The sequence below is a fragment of the Ruditapes philippinarum genome, unplaced genomic scaffold, assembly GCF_026571515.1.
Source record: "Ruditapes philippinarum isolate M1 unplaced genomic scaffold, ASM2657151v2 ctg5669_1_1_1_1, whole genome shotgun sequence".
Classification (NCBI taxonomy): Eukaryota; Metazoa; Mollusca; class Bivalvia; order Venerida; family Veneridae; genus Ruditapes; species Ruditapes philippinarum.
In genome coordinates, this window is record NW_026864298.1 from 101,182 (window position 1) to 118,830 (window position 17,649).

The 17,649-nt window shown below is 33.3% G+C and overlaps 1 protein-coding gene across 6 annotated transcripts; it reads right to left on the reverse strand.

The window, feature by feature from the left end:
- Positions 1–4,855: 4,855 nt before the first annotated feature.
- Positions 4,856–15,695, reverse strand: LOC132725115 (serine/arginine-rich splicing factor 7-like). 6 transcript variants are annotated; one of them, XM_060710190.1, is made up of 7 exons: positions 15,537–15,694; positions 10,706–10,914; positions 10,093–10,302; positions 7,754–7,831; positions 7,256–7,285; positions 6,400–6,432; positions 4,856–5,701 (listed from the first exon to the last, which is right to left on the reverse strand). In XM_060710190.1, the coding sequence occupies exons 2-7, from the start codon at positions 10,906–10,908 to the stop codon at positions 5,650–5,652; spliced, it is 606 nt and encodes a 201-aa protein (XP_060566173.1). In that variant the 5' UTR covers positions 10,909–10,914; positions 15,537–15,694; the 3' UTR covers positions 4,856–5,649. The 6 variants fall into 6 exon arrangements, 4 of the variants coding, with proteins under 4 accessions (XP_060566173.1, XP_060566174.1, XP_060566175.1 ...); XR_009625006.1 differs by lacking the exon at positions 4,856–5,701 and adding an exon at positions 8,814–9,373 and having other exon boundaries at positions 15,537–15,695; XM_060710191.1 differs by lacking the exon at positions 7,256–7,285.
- Positions 15,696–17,649: the final 1,954 nt, after the last annotated feature.

Sequence of the window (17,649 nt, forward strand, 5' to 3'; positions counted from 1 at the left end):
GTTCTTTAACATCAAAGTTCTCGACACCTTTGACCTCTTTGTCAATGACCTTGTTCATGCGTACTTAAAGCAATTCTTAGCTTGATTCAGTTATAAGCAATGATTTAAATGTTTTGGGCATTTTGCACAATAAGATTTTTTTTAATGAAAAAACATAAAGAAACAAGATTGCATTTGAGAAAAATGCTATGCCACCGCATTAATACAACACTAAATAGTAGTGTAGGAACAGATTTTTTTTGTTTCTATTCAATTTTGTAGATTGTCATAATGCATAGATCCCTGACCTATCTAATTCTTATCAGATTAGTGGTTAAATCTGTTGTTAACTCAATAAAAGATCAGAGTAGGAATATATCAATGCACTCAAGTCTAGTGAATTTGGTGGTGAAGGTCATATTTCAAACAGCCTAAATTTCATGACTACATCAAAGGACAACACAGTAAGACACTTTGTCATAATCTAGGTCAGCTGATATCAAAGTTCACTTTACATCTTAATCTGTGCACATGGTTCAAATTTCATAGCTGTACATCAAAGGACAAGAAAGTAGGTCACATCATCAAAAATCTAGGTCACCTGATATCAAAATTCAATTTTACAACTAAAACTGTGCACATGGTCAAAATTTCATTGCTGTACATCAAAGGACAAGAAAGTAGGTCACTGTCCCTTGGGCAAGGCAAAATTTTGGACCCAAGGGTTTAATTCAAAACAATCTTGATACAGGTCCACCAAACAACATTTCAAGTCAAATATCTAAGCTGTAGCTTTCTCCCATTCAGAAAACATTTGTTTTATTTTCTGTTTTTACTATGTGTACATAATGAGAATCACTGCCCCCGGGCACGGCCAATTTTAACACCAGGGGAAAAATTTGAACAACTTTGGTAGAGGACCTATAGATGATATATATAATATAGCAAACATCAAAGCTCTATGCCTTGTACCTTCAGACAAAAATATTTTTTATTTTTTTACTATATGTACATAATGAAAATTAATGACCCCCGGGGCAGAACCAATTTTGACCCCAGGGCTATAATTTGAACAATCTTGGTAAAGGTTCACTTCGCAAAGTCTCATGCCATATATTTAACCTCTAGCCTTTGTCAATTCAGAGAAGAGGATTTTTCAATTCTGAGAAGAGGATTTTTCAAGTTTTTACTTTATACATATAAGGAAAACTATCGCCTCTGGGGCAGTGCAATTTTAACACTAGGGGCATAATTAAAACAACTTTAGTAAAGGACCAATAGATAATACTATATACCAAATATCAAAGCTCTAAGCCTTGTACCTTAAGACAAGAAGATTTTTTAATTTTTTACTATATGTACATAGTGAAAATCAATGACCCCTGGGGATGGGGCCAATTTTGACCCCAGGGCTATAGTTTTTACAATCCTGCTAGAGGTTCACTACATAATGTTTCATGCAAAATATCTTAACTCTAGCCTTTGTAAATCTAGAGAAGATGATTTTTTTAAGTTTTAACTATATACATATAAGGAAAACCTATGGCCCCTGGGGCGGGGCTAATTTTGACACTAGAGGCAAAATTTGAACAACTTTGGTAGAGTACCTATAGATGATATCATTTAACAAATATTAAAGCTCTAAGCCTTGTACCTTCAGACAATAAGATTTTTTTTTATTTACTATATGTATATATTGAAAATCAATGACCCCCGGGGCGGGGGCAATTTTGACCCCAGGGCTATAATTTGAACAATCTTGCTAGAAGTTCACTTCACAATGTTTCATGCCAAATATCTAACCTCTAGCATTTGTCAATTGCTAGAAGAAATTGTTTTAAAGTTTTTACTATAAGTTTTTACTATATACATTTTAGGAAAACCAATGACCTCCGGGGCGGGGTCGATTTTGATCCCAGGCCTATAATTTGAACAATCTGGGTAGAGGTCTACCAGACAATGCCTTATGCAAAATATCTAAGCTCTAGGCTTTTGAGTCTTTACAAGAAGGTATTTTAAGTTTTTACTAAATGTACATATAGTGAAAATCAAAGACCCCCGGGCGGGGCCGATTTTGACCCCAGGGCTATAATTTGAACAATCTTGGTAAGGGTCTACCAGACAATGCCTTATGCAAAATATCTAAGCTCTAGGCTTTTTGGGTCTTTACAAGAAGGTATTTTAAGTTTTTACTATATCTATATATAGTGAAAATCAATGACCCCCGGGGCGGGGCCGATTTTGACCCCAGGGCTATAATTTGAACAATCTGGGTAGAGGTCTACCACACAATGCCTTATGCAAAATATCTAAGCTCTAGGCTTTTGAGTCTTTACAAGAAGGTATTTTAAGTTTTTACTAAATGTACATATAGTGAAAATCAAAGACCCCCGGGCGGGGCCGATTTTGACCCCAGGGCTATAATTTGAACAATCTTGGTAAGGGTCTACCAATCAATGCCTTATGCAAAATATCTAAGCTCTAGGCTTTTTGGGTCTTTACAAGAAGGTATTTTAAGTTTTTACTATATCTATATATAGTGAAAATCAATGACCCCCGGGGCTGGGCCGATTTTGACCCCAGGGCTATAATTTGAACAATCTTGGTAGAGGTCTACCAGACAATGCCTTATGCAAAATATCTAAGCTCTAGGCCTTTTGGGTCTTTACAAGAAGATTTTTTTAATTTATTCTTATAATTCCTTTTGGTTGCCATGGCAACCAGATTTCTGCATGGAATGAAATTCTTTGAACAACTTTGGAAGCGCTTCACCCAAGGATCAATCCTGCCAAGTTTGGTTGAAATTGGACAAGTGGTTTTTCACAAGAAGATTTTTTAAGTTCACTATATAATCTATATAACACACACACACACAAACAAACAAACAAACACACACACACACACACACACGCACACACACACAGGTGAATCGCTATATGCCACCGCATCGCAGATGCTGCGGTGGCATAAAAATATGAAATTTGCACACAAGGTCTTGTTCCAGACATAACAAACATCAAATGTTCGATATATCTCACACCAAAAAAGTTTCAGTCCTGTCAAAGGTGTCCTTTATGTATTTCAAAATGAAGATAATTTTAGCAATACAGCTTCTAGACTAAATCTTACCACATTTGATGGCGTTGATAGAGCATATAACTTTTTTGTGCTTTGAAGTAAAGATTCTAAATTAAAGGGTGAGATAATTCTGTCAATATGAATCTTATCATATATGATAATGGATGATAACATGAAACTTGTAATTGAAATAAATCAATCAAGATATAAAAGGTTTTTTAAACATTCAGATTAAAAACAAAGAGGGCAATGATGCCCCCCCCCCCCCAGTCGCTCACCAAAAACAACTGCTTTTCAGTGTTGGAAATTATCCATTGTCAGTATTTCTAATATCAAATTGGAGCATAGAATATCTTTAAACCATAATTTGAAGAATTCTATACTTACTTTAGTGGCCCTTAAAAGGGGACAATCAAATTAATATGAGCAAACTTGATAAAAAACCACCTAAGAATGCTATAGACAAAATTTGGTGATCATCCATGAATTATTTCAGTAGGAAATGATGTTCAAAGTTTTTTTTCTATTTTTAGCTTTAGCGGCCCCTTAAAGGGGCCAATCAAATTATTATGAGAAAACTCATATGATGATAAAAAAAAAACATCCAAGAATGCTACAGACAAAATTTGGTGATCATCCATCAATTAGTTCTGTAGAAGATGTTTAACTGAATTTCTTTATCTAGCTTTAGTAGCCCCTAAAAGGGGACATCAAATTAATATGAGCAAACTTGATAAAAAACCACCTAAGAATGCTATAGACAAAATTTGGTGATCATCCATGAATTATTTCAGTAGGAAATGATGTTCAAAGGTTTTTTTCTATTTTTAGCTTTAGCGGCCCCTTAAAGGGGCCAATCAAATTATTATGAGAAAACTCATATGATGATAAAAAAAAACACCCAAGAATGCTACAGACAAAATTTGGTGATCATCCATCAATTAGTTCTGTAGAAGATGTTTAACTGAATTTCTTTATCTAGCTTTAGTAGCCCCTAAAAGGGGACAATCAAATTAATATGAGCAAACTTGATACAAGACTTCCTAAGAATGCTACAGACAAAGTTTGGTGATCATCCATCCATTAGTTCTGTAGTAATGATTAAAGGTTTTTCTGTTTTTAGCTATGTTGACCCCTAAAAGGGGCCAATTGAAATGGCATGAGCAAATTTAAGTGTGACTGTCACAAGGATGCTACAGACCAAATTTGAGGTAAATCTGCCCAGCAGTTTCAAAGACGATTGTTGACACATGACGACAGAGCATCCACCTTTGATACTAATTGCTCACCTTTCCTTCGGTTCTGGTGAGCTAATAAATTTTGGAGGAAAATTCATACAAGAGATAATTGTGTAAATATTTGTGCTCAAGTCATGAAGCCTATCACATATGTGGGTGACAAGAATTTAGATTTGAATGAATCCCATAAGAAATAAAGGTTAAAGTAAACAAAAATTTCCTGCACAACTTAAAAACTGCCCATCTCTCCATATTCTCGAGTAAAGCTAATAATGGAGGCAGTGGCAATAAGGTAGATGTTATTGTATGGGGAGTAACTGAACTTTTGTTTCTTCAAAAGACCATAGAGCTTTAGTTCAGTTGCTCAGACTAAAAACTTTATCACATACAGAAAATTATCAAATGTGAATTGATAGTAGTAAGAGTTGCAGCTTCAATCAAGAATATTGTTGAACCCACTATTGAAGGGCCTTTATTTAACGACGCAATTTTTAACCAACATGTCAAGTAAACTGTATGAATATAATACAGCTGCCCCATCCTAAGATATAAATGAAACATTTGCGACAAAACTTCCACTTTATTCAAAACCATTTAAAGAAATCCAAGTAAAGAATCATACACAGTACCAAATTATCAACATATTACAACAGAATGTTTAAAATACTCAACCATTTGTAACATACAGGCAAACTACAGGCATTGCCATGAACTTGCAGTGTGTAACAAAAATCTTACCCAAATTTTTCTTTTATACAATATAATAATGTAGAGAATTCATAATAAACATAATTTGTTCATATTCAACAGATCCAACTTCAAAACACTAATCAAAGAAACAATTTAAATACAAGTTAACATCAGTAACACTTTTTCCTGAATGTTATGATTAAAATAATTGAAGTATAAAACAGGTGTAGTATGAATGTGTACAATATACATGAATTCTTAGATTGGAATTTATAAAGAACTACCTGGAAAGACTTCTTTTTGTTAAAATATAAAATTTCCTGCCTTATAATATTAAGTTCAAAACTACAACAAAATTTTATGTGATTATTTATAAAATACAAGGTATTTTAAAAAAAAAGTCCTTTTCTTCTGCAAGTTAAAGTACATAATTAAAGTCACATATCCCAAGTTAAATGTCATTGACATAATCTGTCCTCCGCATGAGCACATGTTTTTGTTTAGTTTTGTTATTTTCTTCACAGTTTTATTATAAAAGACAATGAGATGAGTCTTGTCAGCTGATAAAGTGTTGAGTGATGACATGAATGTATGTACAAATGCCCTGTTCATGAAGAGTAATGGGGTGGATGATCTACAGTGGGTGGGGAATGTCCGGAGGGTTCTAGTTGTCATTCCTAGCTGCACTCCTTGATCTGGATCGTGATGGAGAACGGCTGAAAGTACAAATGTGTAGCTATTTAAATGGCAATTCTTTCTATTTATCAATCAGACAATTAGTAGATAGTCTGCACCTCTTCGACTAAAAATTGTTAATTTCCCCTTGTCATTAATTTCATCAAACTCATTTTCTGTCATATCAAAAACTGTAAAAGTTATACAGAAATTTCCCATGTCAACTGAAGGATGTAGTGCTTAAGTGCCCCTCCAAGCATTATCTCAGACATGAGGGGGGCAGGGAGCACCAAAGCACTGAGTAGAATAACACATACAACTATATTTAGTTAGAAAATTAGCAAGAAAACGGTTCTAATTCTATCCATCAATCACTTTTAAAAAAGTTACACATCATCTTCATATCATCCCATGTCGAACATATATTCAATTTTAAAACTGGATTTTTAGATTTTTTTTGTCTGCATTACCATTCATGGGAAAATCTACTGAATTTGAAGGAGCTTTAGTTGTATGCAATGGTTACTGCCATATATCTAAGTGTAATGTCCATCGACATGTATTTACTTACTACTTAGTGTAATTATTTAAATTGTGAAATAAAAGGAGACTTATCCTTATGTAAATACAATTATCTGAATTAAATTAAGAATAAGCCTTAAAAAAGTGATTGATTTAAATAAGTGTGCATGAACATTTTCCCCCACATATTACAATCTAACATTTATTGGAAACACACCTGACATATCTGTCTCTGCTGCGGCTGTCTCGTCTGTAATGAAAAATAAAGTCAACAATAAAAACAAGAACTATTAAAGTTTCTTTTTTCTTCAACAGTACACTGTTCATCAGCATCATGCAAAACTGGGATCTAATCTACAAATGAAACAAGACACCTGTATGCAAAAACATGTTTTTTTCTTTCTTCCATGCTACTTTTTACCTTTTTAATGTAACAGAGCTATTATGAATTGATTGTGGACAGTGAACAGTTTAAGAATAAATATGAACTTGGACCCAGTACCCAAAATTTACCACTAGTCTACACCCTCACACCAAAACAGTATATTTTTTGTAACATACGTTTGTTTACTTCAGGAACAGTGAAAAGAAAGCCTTACAACTGCCTATTTGTTAATTTCAATTCAATTTTAGCTATATCAAAAGTGATAACGCTGATGTTATTGGTTTTATGAACAGAACATAAAATGGTATGGTTACAGTGTACAACATATTATTTATTATTATCATCCAAAGACAGATATGTGTAAGGTTTTTGTCTTTTCCATAAGGAGTAGTAGACAGAATAACTTCAAGAGCAAAGAGCAATAACTCTGGATTAAAGTCAGACATTTTTTGCAAATGATAAAATAATGCAGACAAATATTTTGCATGTACATGTATACATAAAAAATTCAGACTTGTCTGAACCAAATATAATTCTAGTCATTTCTTTAAACTGTTAAAGAAAACACCATAAAACCATATTTTCCAAACAAAAAAATGTCTTTAAATAATTCATCCAGTAAAAAATATTGGTAAAAAGTGATATTTCGTTAGAAGGTAACTTAACAACCATGGTATAAAACACCTACCCAGCATATCTGTCGCGACTACGGTCACGTCTGAAAAGGAAATAGCAGACTCTCGTTAGCCTTTGAGAATACCTCAAACAAACTTATATAACTAGTATAGAAATATTACTATTTATAATGATTTTAAAAAGCTTTGTGTATGTTTGTGCCTATATGTATTTATCAATAACTTGTATGTCATTCATTTATTTTTTCGGCACTAATTACCGTAAGCATTAGAGAAAATGCTGGGCTTGCCACTATTGTCATTGTAAGGAAATGAGCTGTATTCTTTCTAATTTTCTATGTGTTTAGAACATCATATATCAAACAACATAATATTCAGATTAAACAGCTTGTAACACACTAGATATAAAGATTATTTCTCAAAACATTTAAACAACCCAATAATTCTTAATTCAAACTTATTTTCACTCATATGATATATTTTCACTTCTAACAAAAATTCCCAATCAAACTGTTGAGACTGAATTATGGCCCCTGACCATTATTACTCACCCTCTCTTCTGATCACGACTCCTGCTTCTACTTCTGGTGTAACTCCTCCTTCCACGTGACCTTGACCTGCTTCGTGACCTGAAACAAACAAGGTCATTCAAATTGATTTAACAAAATTCTCAGATATTCAAAGTTCTAGCCATTAAAAGTTTTGTGAGAGCATGATTATAGAAATGATTTTTTACTTTCTTCTCGCTTAAAAAAATTTTTTCTCCTCAGAAAATATTCTTTCTAAATTACTTACATTACTATATTTAATTTGAAAAATAGTTAAAAAATTATTTTCTTGTTCATCATTATTCAACATATTATACTTCTGTATGACAGATATATCCCTGTAAATATGCAATATTCAATATTTTGGATTGTAACCCTAGTGAATACTTACAAAGCTTGGAACTGAAAAATCAATGTTCAACTTCTGTTTACAACAATATTCCAGTGTTCTCACCAGTTACATTTGAATAATTTATTCTACTTTAATAAACAGGATTTGTACCCAAAAATTATCTGCAAAATGCATTTCATGATTTATATTTTTTTATCTTGCAAATCTTGTAATGTATATAGTGGAAGAAATTAACAAAATTTGAAGCATTTATTTTAAAACTTTCTGATTAGAGATGTAATTGACTTTGAAAGATTTCAGGTTATAAACATTATCTGAATTTTCTTTTTCAAATAAAAGTTATTTATATTTACATACATAAACATTTACAGAATTTTAAGTATAAAATGTTTCTGTTTGAAATGAACTTGGACTTACAAAAGATAATAAAATTTTCAGTAACTTACAGAGCTAATTGACCACAAGTACACACTGTTAGAGCAAATTTTTTTTTTAAAAATTTGCCCATTTAACTTCATACATCAGTGCCTTAAACATATATTATCTACCCCTAATCTTATTTTGTTATCAATTACATCCCTAAGTTTACCAGCCCAGTAAGAACACTGTAATACATATAAGGAGACTCAGGCTTTGGAAATTCCATAAGAAACGGACAAACCCATTACCAATTGATGTGAAACCAAAGACCGGAGTTCTGAAATGACTTACGCTTTCATACAAAGCTGTGAAGCTGAACATTTTGTAGATCAAGTATGTAAAGTGTCTCAAATCAAAGAAGAGTTGAGCTGAATTTCACAAAGGCTTCAGCACAGAATTTCACTGACCAGCGACTCATGTAGGTGACAACGGATTCACCAATTTTAAATCATTTTTTTGTGGCTTAGTAATAACATTATCATTCATTTCAAAGATATCAATATTCGCAATTTGCTGATTAAATGCCTTGTGTTGTGAGATTTCGAGATGAGATCTAATACATGAGCCAATGTTGATCTCAAAGATGACGAGTGACGACTCGAGGTGATTCGAAGGTGGATGTTTACAGGCTATGTTAGGTGGTGGTGTTTCTTAGTCTAATGCAGTACTTTTTTTAGATGATTCAATGTTGGACGATCAATACTCTTAGAGCGATGTGATCTTTGTGCGGACTCGAGTGATGGATGATCTATCGTGAAGATCAAGTCACTGGGATGCTTATCAAAGAGTGTGGAAACATTTCAAGCTCTCTTTTGATGCAGATCAATATTGCTGACATTTGAGACAGAAATCTGCAAAACGGGGAAGTACAAACATTTAACAATCTCTCTAAAAACTGACTTTAAACTGTTTTGAAGAGAACTTTGTCCAACCTTTTAGACACACCCATTTCATTAAATACAAGTTAAAATACCCTATACTTACATATAAATCAATTGAAAACTATTTGATTATGTTATTTCGAACATCTTTTAATCACTGGTGTTATTTATTTTAACAAATTTAAAATTTCTTTGAAGATGTTGGAATTTGTTAATCTCAAATACAAAAAGTTCTATATGTTTGATATGCTTTGTAAACATTTCATTGAATTCAGACATAATTTTTTTTTCTGTATATGCATACCTAAATTAAATTTAACACAATTTCACAAAAGCATGTATACAAATACCAACATCTACATGTTAACTACATAAACACCGCTAAAAAATAGCAACCCTTTTTTCAACCCTCTGCTTTTATAGCATCCTAGCTGAAAACAATTTGGCAGTCATTAACATTAGCTGAAAATTGTGTAAACTTGACTATTAACTATCTATCTTGATATTAAAGAGATGTTGTTAGTAAATATAATGACCTTAAGAAAAATAACTATTCATACCCTGAAAATAACAAAAGGATTGTGTGAAACAGACAGATAACTATTTTTTTTAATATAACATGACAGAAAACAACAAATGTGTGCCCATATTGTGAACATATACCCAAGTAAATAACACTGATAATTTACCTAGAGTATCTCCTGCTGCCACGTCCACTTCTATGTCTTGGACAGTCATAAGCATAATGGCCCGTCTCTCCACATTCGTAACATCTGTCTTCTGGATGGAATGGTCGTCTGCCACCTCTTCCTCCCCCACCTCGGCCACCTCTCAGCCATGGTTTTGGGCGTACCTTTCCTGTGGAATGCTCTACTCTTATTCGAGAACCACACAGACTCCTGAAAAAGAATTTTCTTCAGAATGATATAAATCAATACAAAAAAGTCAGTTAGTACCACAATCTCAGTATCTGTAAATTATTCTTTTAAAGCAGTAGGGACACAAACAGAATAACAGGCAATACTTTTGTTTTGTATACTCTTCTTTCTTACAACTCATGAGTGCATATTTGTAGAATAATTTCATTGTAAAACTATTGAACAATCTTATTTTGATCCGAGACATATCTTTACCGTTATAATTATACAGAAACTAACTTTTCACTACTGTCTCCAAATCATAAATTTTCATTACATTTGTAAATTAATTATCATGGATTAGTAATGGGTCTTTGTTTCTAGTATCAATGGACAGAAAATTCTTGGATTAAAGTTCAATAAAAATGTAACAACTTGTACTTACGTGCCATCTAAACCTCTTACTGCATCTTCAGCATCTCTTGGATCTTCAAACTCCACAAAAGCAAATCCAGCAGGATTTCTGGCTACCCAAACACTTCTTAATCTGCCGTAGTAACTGAAAGCTCTTTCTACATCCTTTTCATTGCAATCACGTGCTAAGTCTCCGACATAGATCTTGCAATCCAGATCACTTCTTCTTGACATGGTTAGCTGTTGATGTAATTAAAAGATCTAGGTAATTTCTATTTTATTTATTTAAAATTGTACAGTACTAAAAATAGTGTATGGTCTGTTACTAAAAATAGATGCTAGAATTCCAAAAATTTGAAGTCCCGCGAGATTTCTTTGAAAGCAGACTCCATAGGTAAACAATCTCTAAATATTTCCCAAACAAATAGTTGGGTACACGATGTCATTGCAGTTTCATTTTAAAAAATAAACATGAATTGATTCAAAATTTATTTGTAAAACGGTATTTTTTTTTACCCAAATTTGATAAGGGTGATTTTTATAGTTTTTCCTGTACTGCACACGAAATACAAAATTCGGCTATACCCCGGGGTCTAAACCAGGAGTATATATAAGGTTCATTCCGTTTTCTCTAGTGTACTATATATAGAGTGGGTGGACTAACGCTCGGCGTAAAAATACTATATTTCATATGGCAAATTCAAATCAACGTCAACAAACCTCAATGTTATATGTCCATTTTCAAGACCGATGATATTGTTTTAAATAACCATTGTGTAAAATTCGCTAATCACATAAGCACATGCATGGCTGGAGCTATAGATAGTCCGGATAAACAAGAGTGGTTTGCGTGAAATTGTACCATAGCTCGGCGTACAATACTACATTATGCAGGATTGTTTTTCGAATAAAATCTCTTTTTTATCTCATGAAGAAAACATATTGAATAAATTGTAACAACCAAATAAGGTTCATACATTTACAAGTATCCAACTTTTAGTTTAAATTTTACAGCCACAGAACTCTAGTGTTAAAAGATTTTAATAAGAGATTAATACACGGCAGATTAGGGCCGGAACGTGATAATCGGCCCGCAAAATGAATAATGGCCCCCCGAGGGCTTCAGTCCGAGGTCATTATTCATTTCAGGGCCGATTATCACCTTCCGGCCCTACTCTGACGTGTATTAATGTCTTTAATACACTTGGTATATCTAATAGTAGCAATTTAAAAAAAAAAAAAACAACAATAAAACAACAACAACAAATACTTTGAAGTTCTTTCGTTGAAATTCTTGTCTACACTTCTACTGTTCTGTACTGTACAGAGATGTTGACTGTTTGTGTGTTCAAAGCAGTAAAATCTAGAAGCAAGCTTTATTTTCATTTTTTTGGGAATGAATTTGTTGTATTATTTCTTCAAATTTCAATAGTAACAAAAATGTGTTTGTACTAAATATGCTTAAGCTCTCATAATAAAAATCAAGCGATTCGTGCTGACAACCTAGTCCTAATTATAAGACCTATACGTAACCTATTTCATATTTATCATTCATTAATCTGATATTTTACATTTTTCATTTTCCATGTTACGTTAGGTCTTAACAGATCTTTGCAAAATCGTGTAGCAAAAAAAATGACATTAGACATCGATTTAGATCTAATGAATTTAAACAATTAAAACAGCCTGTATTTACATTAATTTTGACCTATTTATAAACAAAACTAAAAAAAAATACCTTTTAACAAAATAATTTAACTGTCACATCCGAAAAGTCATGATTAAATCCTCTCATTTAATTAAATTCCTTGTACAGCCGATATACAAATGGCCGCCATAAAGTGCGAGAAATCTGATTGGCTAATACAAATGCAAGCGTTTAAATGAGTCCAGAAGTTTCTAACGGAATATTTTTTTAACGAAATAATTGCCCATGCACCGTCAGTGTGTTCGAATATATTTTTCCGTTCAAAAAATTGGAATCAATCTGTAAAACGCTTTACTTAACCAGTATGGCCGATGAGCGAAATAGACTGATATTTCTATTTTATTTTTAATTGGTAAGTACATTGTTTGAAAGTTTTTGTTAATGATAGACCATGCAATTGAAAGAACAGAAGATAAGCTTTTGAATAAAGCTTGAAAGGCAAGCCAACAGACATTTTTTTAATTTTTCAAAATGCTACGCGTTTATGAGCAATAACTATTAGACGTCAGGCTTGACCAACATAAAACTATAACAAGCCTGTAACGTCTAATCTATTGGACTAGCTGACAACCTACTTTTACAGTTAACTGTTTGATGACGTAAAATATGACGTCATTGTTTCAGTTTGTGCACATGCACATGTTCTGCGGGCTGATAACTAGTTCTCGGCCCCGGGCCGCAAACTCATAATAGGTCACGTGACAATCATAATCAGGTGAAATCATAGGCAATTTTGTTACTATATATAGTAACAAGTGTATTAATAATTTATATGTTGGGGATTACATACGGTGTTCGTCTGTTATTAGCATTGTCACGTGACTTTACCAGCAGTGAACCACACCAGGATAAAATGGTGAAAGATGTAAATAAAAGCACCAGTGACCTAAATCGGAGATAACTCGAGACATTTTCAGATATTCTAAAAAGATATTTTTTTATGCCGAGCATTGGTATGCGCCGAGCATTGGTCCAACCTCTCTATAAGTTTTACTCCTGAAAAATATCCTCCAGTACTTTATTTCGACGCATCTTAATTACGACGCCATTTTTGTTTTGACCTCGATTTCGTTTTGGGGTTTCCGTGTGACGTCATTCCCGCGCTTTTTTGTAAGTTAACATTTCGGTGATTTCTATCAGCGAAAATGTGGAAAGTTGGCGATTTTGACGTAATCTTTTCGTACTTTTTAATAAAAACACTTAAAAATGATGTTATTTCTTATTACTAATTTTGTATAATTTTGAAATTATAGTTTTCTCAAAATTGATAAAATGACAGTCGGACCAGCCGACACCCTAACTCGCCGCTATTTTTAGAAAGCCATGAGATAGTATTATGGCATGGTATGTGACCACCAAATATATAATTCACTGTGTAGGAAGGTGTACTCGTTAGCTCATTATTGTGTGACTATGGATGCATTTATATTAAAGTTTGTATTCTATTAAGTTCTTTTTTTTTGTTATGTTGCTTAATTATTAATATTATCTATGTTATTTTTTACAGATCCCTGAAGTCAAGATCCGGAATTATTCACCAACTTCAATGACAACAGCTATTTATTTTTTTTTAAATGCAGGGAGACATAATTACTGCTGGTCAATATGCTGTATTGTATATCTGCTACTGGCATAAATTCAGCATTGCTGAATGGTAGTACTCCTGTGACAGATGGTACTGTTTCAGAGAGTGCTTGAAGCATATGATTTAAGCTCTATCTCCAATCACATCTGATTTCTTCCAGAAAGGTCTGAATCTTGCCCAGTTGTTATATTTTATGATCATAAGCATAGATATCACATCAATTTCAATATTTTTCAATGTGCAAGACAAGAAATGATTATTTTACTTATTCACTTGCTCATACATGCAATGTTCTACAGCCCATGGATATCTATAGGTTGTTTCAGGCCTTTGAAAAACATTTCAATAGGTGCGGACATAAAATTTGAGAGACCTGTCTTGTCAGAGTCTTTCAAATAGAAATTATTGTGAAAGACCCTGGTCCTGTGAAAGGTCAATCACTAAATTACATAATGACAAATGTAAGCTTGAATTCAGTGCCTATTTAAATATAAAGCACTGTTATCCAAGATTTTGCAGTCTGTTTTGAGAAAGCCTTTGACAGTCTAAACTCTAACTTCTCCCTTTCACTGATTTACAGCAAGAGAAATCTCAGTCAGAAGACCAAGCCATGCAGCCAGCCAGGACCAGGATTTAAACCTTCTTTCCTGCCTGAAAATGAGCCACTCATTGAGTCTGACACTGTTCCTGTTATATCTGAAACTGTCTCTCCTGCTTCTTTTTTTCTTGTACAAAGAAACCTCACTGACATGTAAAAAGCCACCTACTACTGAAAGAAAATAATTTAGCACAATTTTGAGTGGTAGGGCAATAAAACGGATGTTATCTTTGTTGTTTTGGTCTACCTGTAATCATTGTAAAGCATGTTTGAATTTAGTCTTCTCAAAAAACTGAAATCCTGATTAACTGATATAATTGTCATCTTTTATTTATTTACTTTTGTGCTTGAAATGTTTCGCGCTGTTTACAAAATTGCTGTACATCATTCTCGCAGTGAAAAGGAAGTGTACTTTCGTTTTAGTAAGATTAAATATAGAAACCAATCAAATGCGTCGTTTCTCTGTACTCTCATATCCGCCATATTGGAAATCTATGCTTGTCATATTTTGATTATTTTTGTGTTAACGATAGTTTTTAGTTAATGAAAAAAGTTGTAAAAGATGAAGAAATGAATAAATTTTTCACTGCTTAGATAATTTGTTAGTTGTCACCTTATTTTGTTACGGTAAATAGTGATTGTTTCTTAGGTGCGTCGGAACTAAGTACACTAGGATACATAGGGGTCTAAACCAGGAGATTGCCCAAAATACTGGTAGCCTTTGCAAATAGGGTTGACCAGACTGGGGTTGACCCATAGCTTTACAGTTGCAACGTCAAAATAAAAGCGACATATAAAGTCATGGAAGCCAGAGCTATGTGACGTATGTTTATTCGAAATGTATTGAGTTTTCGACAAAAGGCGACATGCCCGATTCTTTATTTTTGGAAGGTATCACTTCTAACAAGAGCGTACAACAACGCAGTAAACATTTCCAATATCAAATAGTACACTTTGATATTGAACCTTACCTGTGTTACTGAATGAAAACTTTTTGAATGTTTAATGGAACATTGAATTGATCATATGTAAAATGTTGTTTGTCGCGCGTTTTCCAAAATGGCCGAATCCACCTTTCATATGTTAGCGCATGCGCACAACACAAACAGTAGGTTTCGATTTTCTATTGTGCTGAAGGTTTTCGTTTGAAACCATAGTCACTATTAATACACGCTATGAGCCCACATGGAGCTTAAATTAAAGATTGCCATGAATGTTTATTCGCACATAATATTTATTATGTTGTATGTGCTCATTTACCCCTTTAAAACAATATCCAATACTGGTTGCAGGTATAACGCAGACACTAAATTACATATTTTTTTATTTTTATGTCTGTTTTCTTCTAAACATGGAGCTATAATATATATTGTATCTAAACTAACATACAAACATATTCATGGAAGTAGAAACTGGTAATGAAACGAGGAATACAAACATGGTCTTTTTACCCAATATGGAAAATCAACATTAATCAATTATTTTTACATTTTATATGTTTTATTTATTTTTTGTTGATGTTTCAACTATTTTTCAAAAATCTTTCCCAAGTCAGTGGCCTGTGGTCAATACAATTCTATAACTACATTATGGTAGTTTAGTAAAAAGAACGTTTGGGGCAGTTTTTTTCCAAAGTCAATGGCTTTTTTAAACAAAATGTTGACGTAATTTATTACACATTATAAATTTTACCAAATTAAAAAATATCTTAACATTTTGTTCTTCTCCTACTTACTATAGGTGGCCAAGCGTTTGTTTGCTGAAAAACACAGTAACGTTACTGTTATATTTTTTTTATCAAATTGTTGGGTTTATCTATGTGACTGAGTTTATCTCTTAAACCAGTATATACGAGCTAATGTACTATAAGTATTTAACCCGTAACCTATGGAAACGAAAGTGACCAGCCTTTGCCACCGGCCAGTCTGAATACAGTGCAATCTGAACAGGCTCATATTATTGGTAGCAAAAGCACTACTGGGGAGTTTAAGCGAGCTAAAGGTGCATCAAATCCAATTTGTTCTTATGAGACCAGAGACATGGTTATAATAAAATGATTACCCGCAAAGCGAAATTCTAACAATTTCTATGGTTACAATATGTTACATTAATAACACACTGAAATGCTCTTGTAAATGCATTAAAAAAACATTTTCCATAAAACCCACTTGGACTGAAGTATCTTAATTTTAGTCTTCTTGCCTTGTTTCGTCGGGGCTATGTATATGATTTTGTTGTTGCTCTACTTTCCTTTAAGACATCGACTAATTTTGTAATCTGTTGGTAACTCAGTTCACATATTTAGGTAGTGATTCCCTTTCATTTTGAATGGTAAGATCCAAGAATGGAAGTTGGTCAAATCAGAGGCATAGATACATGTTATATATGTCTCTGGTCAAGTCCATTTAAGAAATTTTACATGTTTAGGGTTAAAAAATTTGCTTGTGATGACAATATAATTATATTTGCTTTTCCTTTGGATTGCACCAAATTAAGTAGACAAGCAAGATCAACAATGGAGAGCATTGTTCACGAAAGGCAGCTCTCACAATGTTCCAAAGTAATGGCCCCAAAAGGGACAGGAACAGATAAAACGAGGAGAAGGTGCGGTCATATATTAACCGCACCAAAAGGGACAGGAACAGATAAAACGAGGAGCAGGTGGAGAAGGGGAGATTAAGTCTAATTATATGTGTAAGTTTCTGTAGGGAATAGGGGAAATTAGGAAAGGCTGGATGGGCGAAAATGGACAGGAATTTAAACAGATGAATAGTTAGAATTTCGCTTAGCGAGTAATAATGTTATTTACGATATCTCGTCTCATAGGAACATTTTGGATTTGGAGCACCTTTAGCCGCTCAAACTCCCCAGTAGTGCTGTTCCAAGGCGGTGTCCCTCTTTGTTCCTAGAGATGTGTATCTTCTGTTTTGTCAATTGAGTTGACACTTGTTGTATTACAGTTTAATTGTCGACAACGGTAAGTGTTCGTTTTGTACCCCCTCCCTGACCTCCGACCATTTCCCCTTTCACCCTTGTCAGCTGTTTGGTTGAATACTTACTGTGGTTTTCCTTGGTTTAATTAAG

What these genes read in the sequence shown, in the direction of transcription:
- LOC132725115 (XM_060710190.1), bottom strand. Translation starts at nt 10,908, where the DNA reads ATGTCAAGAAGAAGTGATCTGGATTGCAAGATCTATGTCGGAGACTTA. An exon ending in GGCAGCAGGAGATACTCTAG is followed by an intron (nt 7,832 to 10,092) that starts GTAAATTATCAG and finishes TGTTTGTTTCAG; the next exon opens with GTCACGAAGCAGGTCAAGGT. An exon ending in AGCAGAGACAGATATGTCAG is followed by an intron (nt 5,702 to 6,399) that starts GTGTGTTTCCAA and finishes TTGTACTTTCAG; the next exon opens with CCGTTCTCCATCACGATCCA.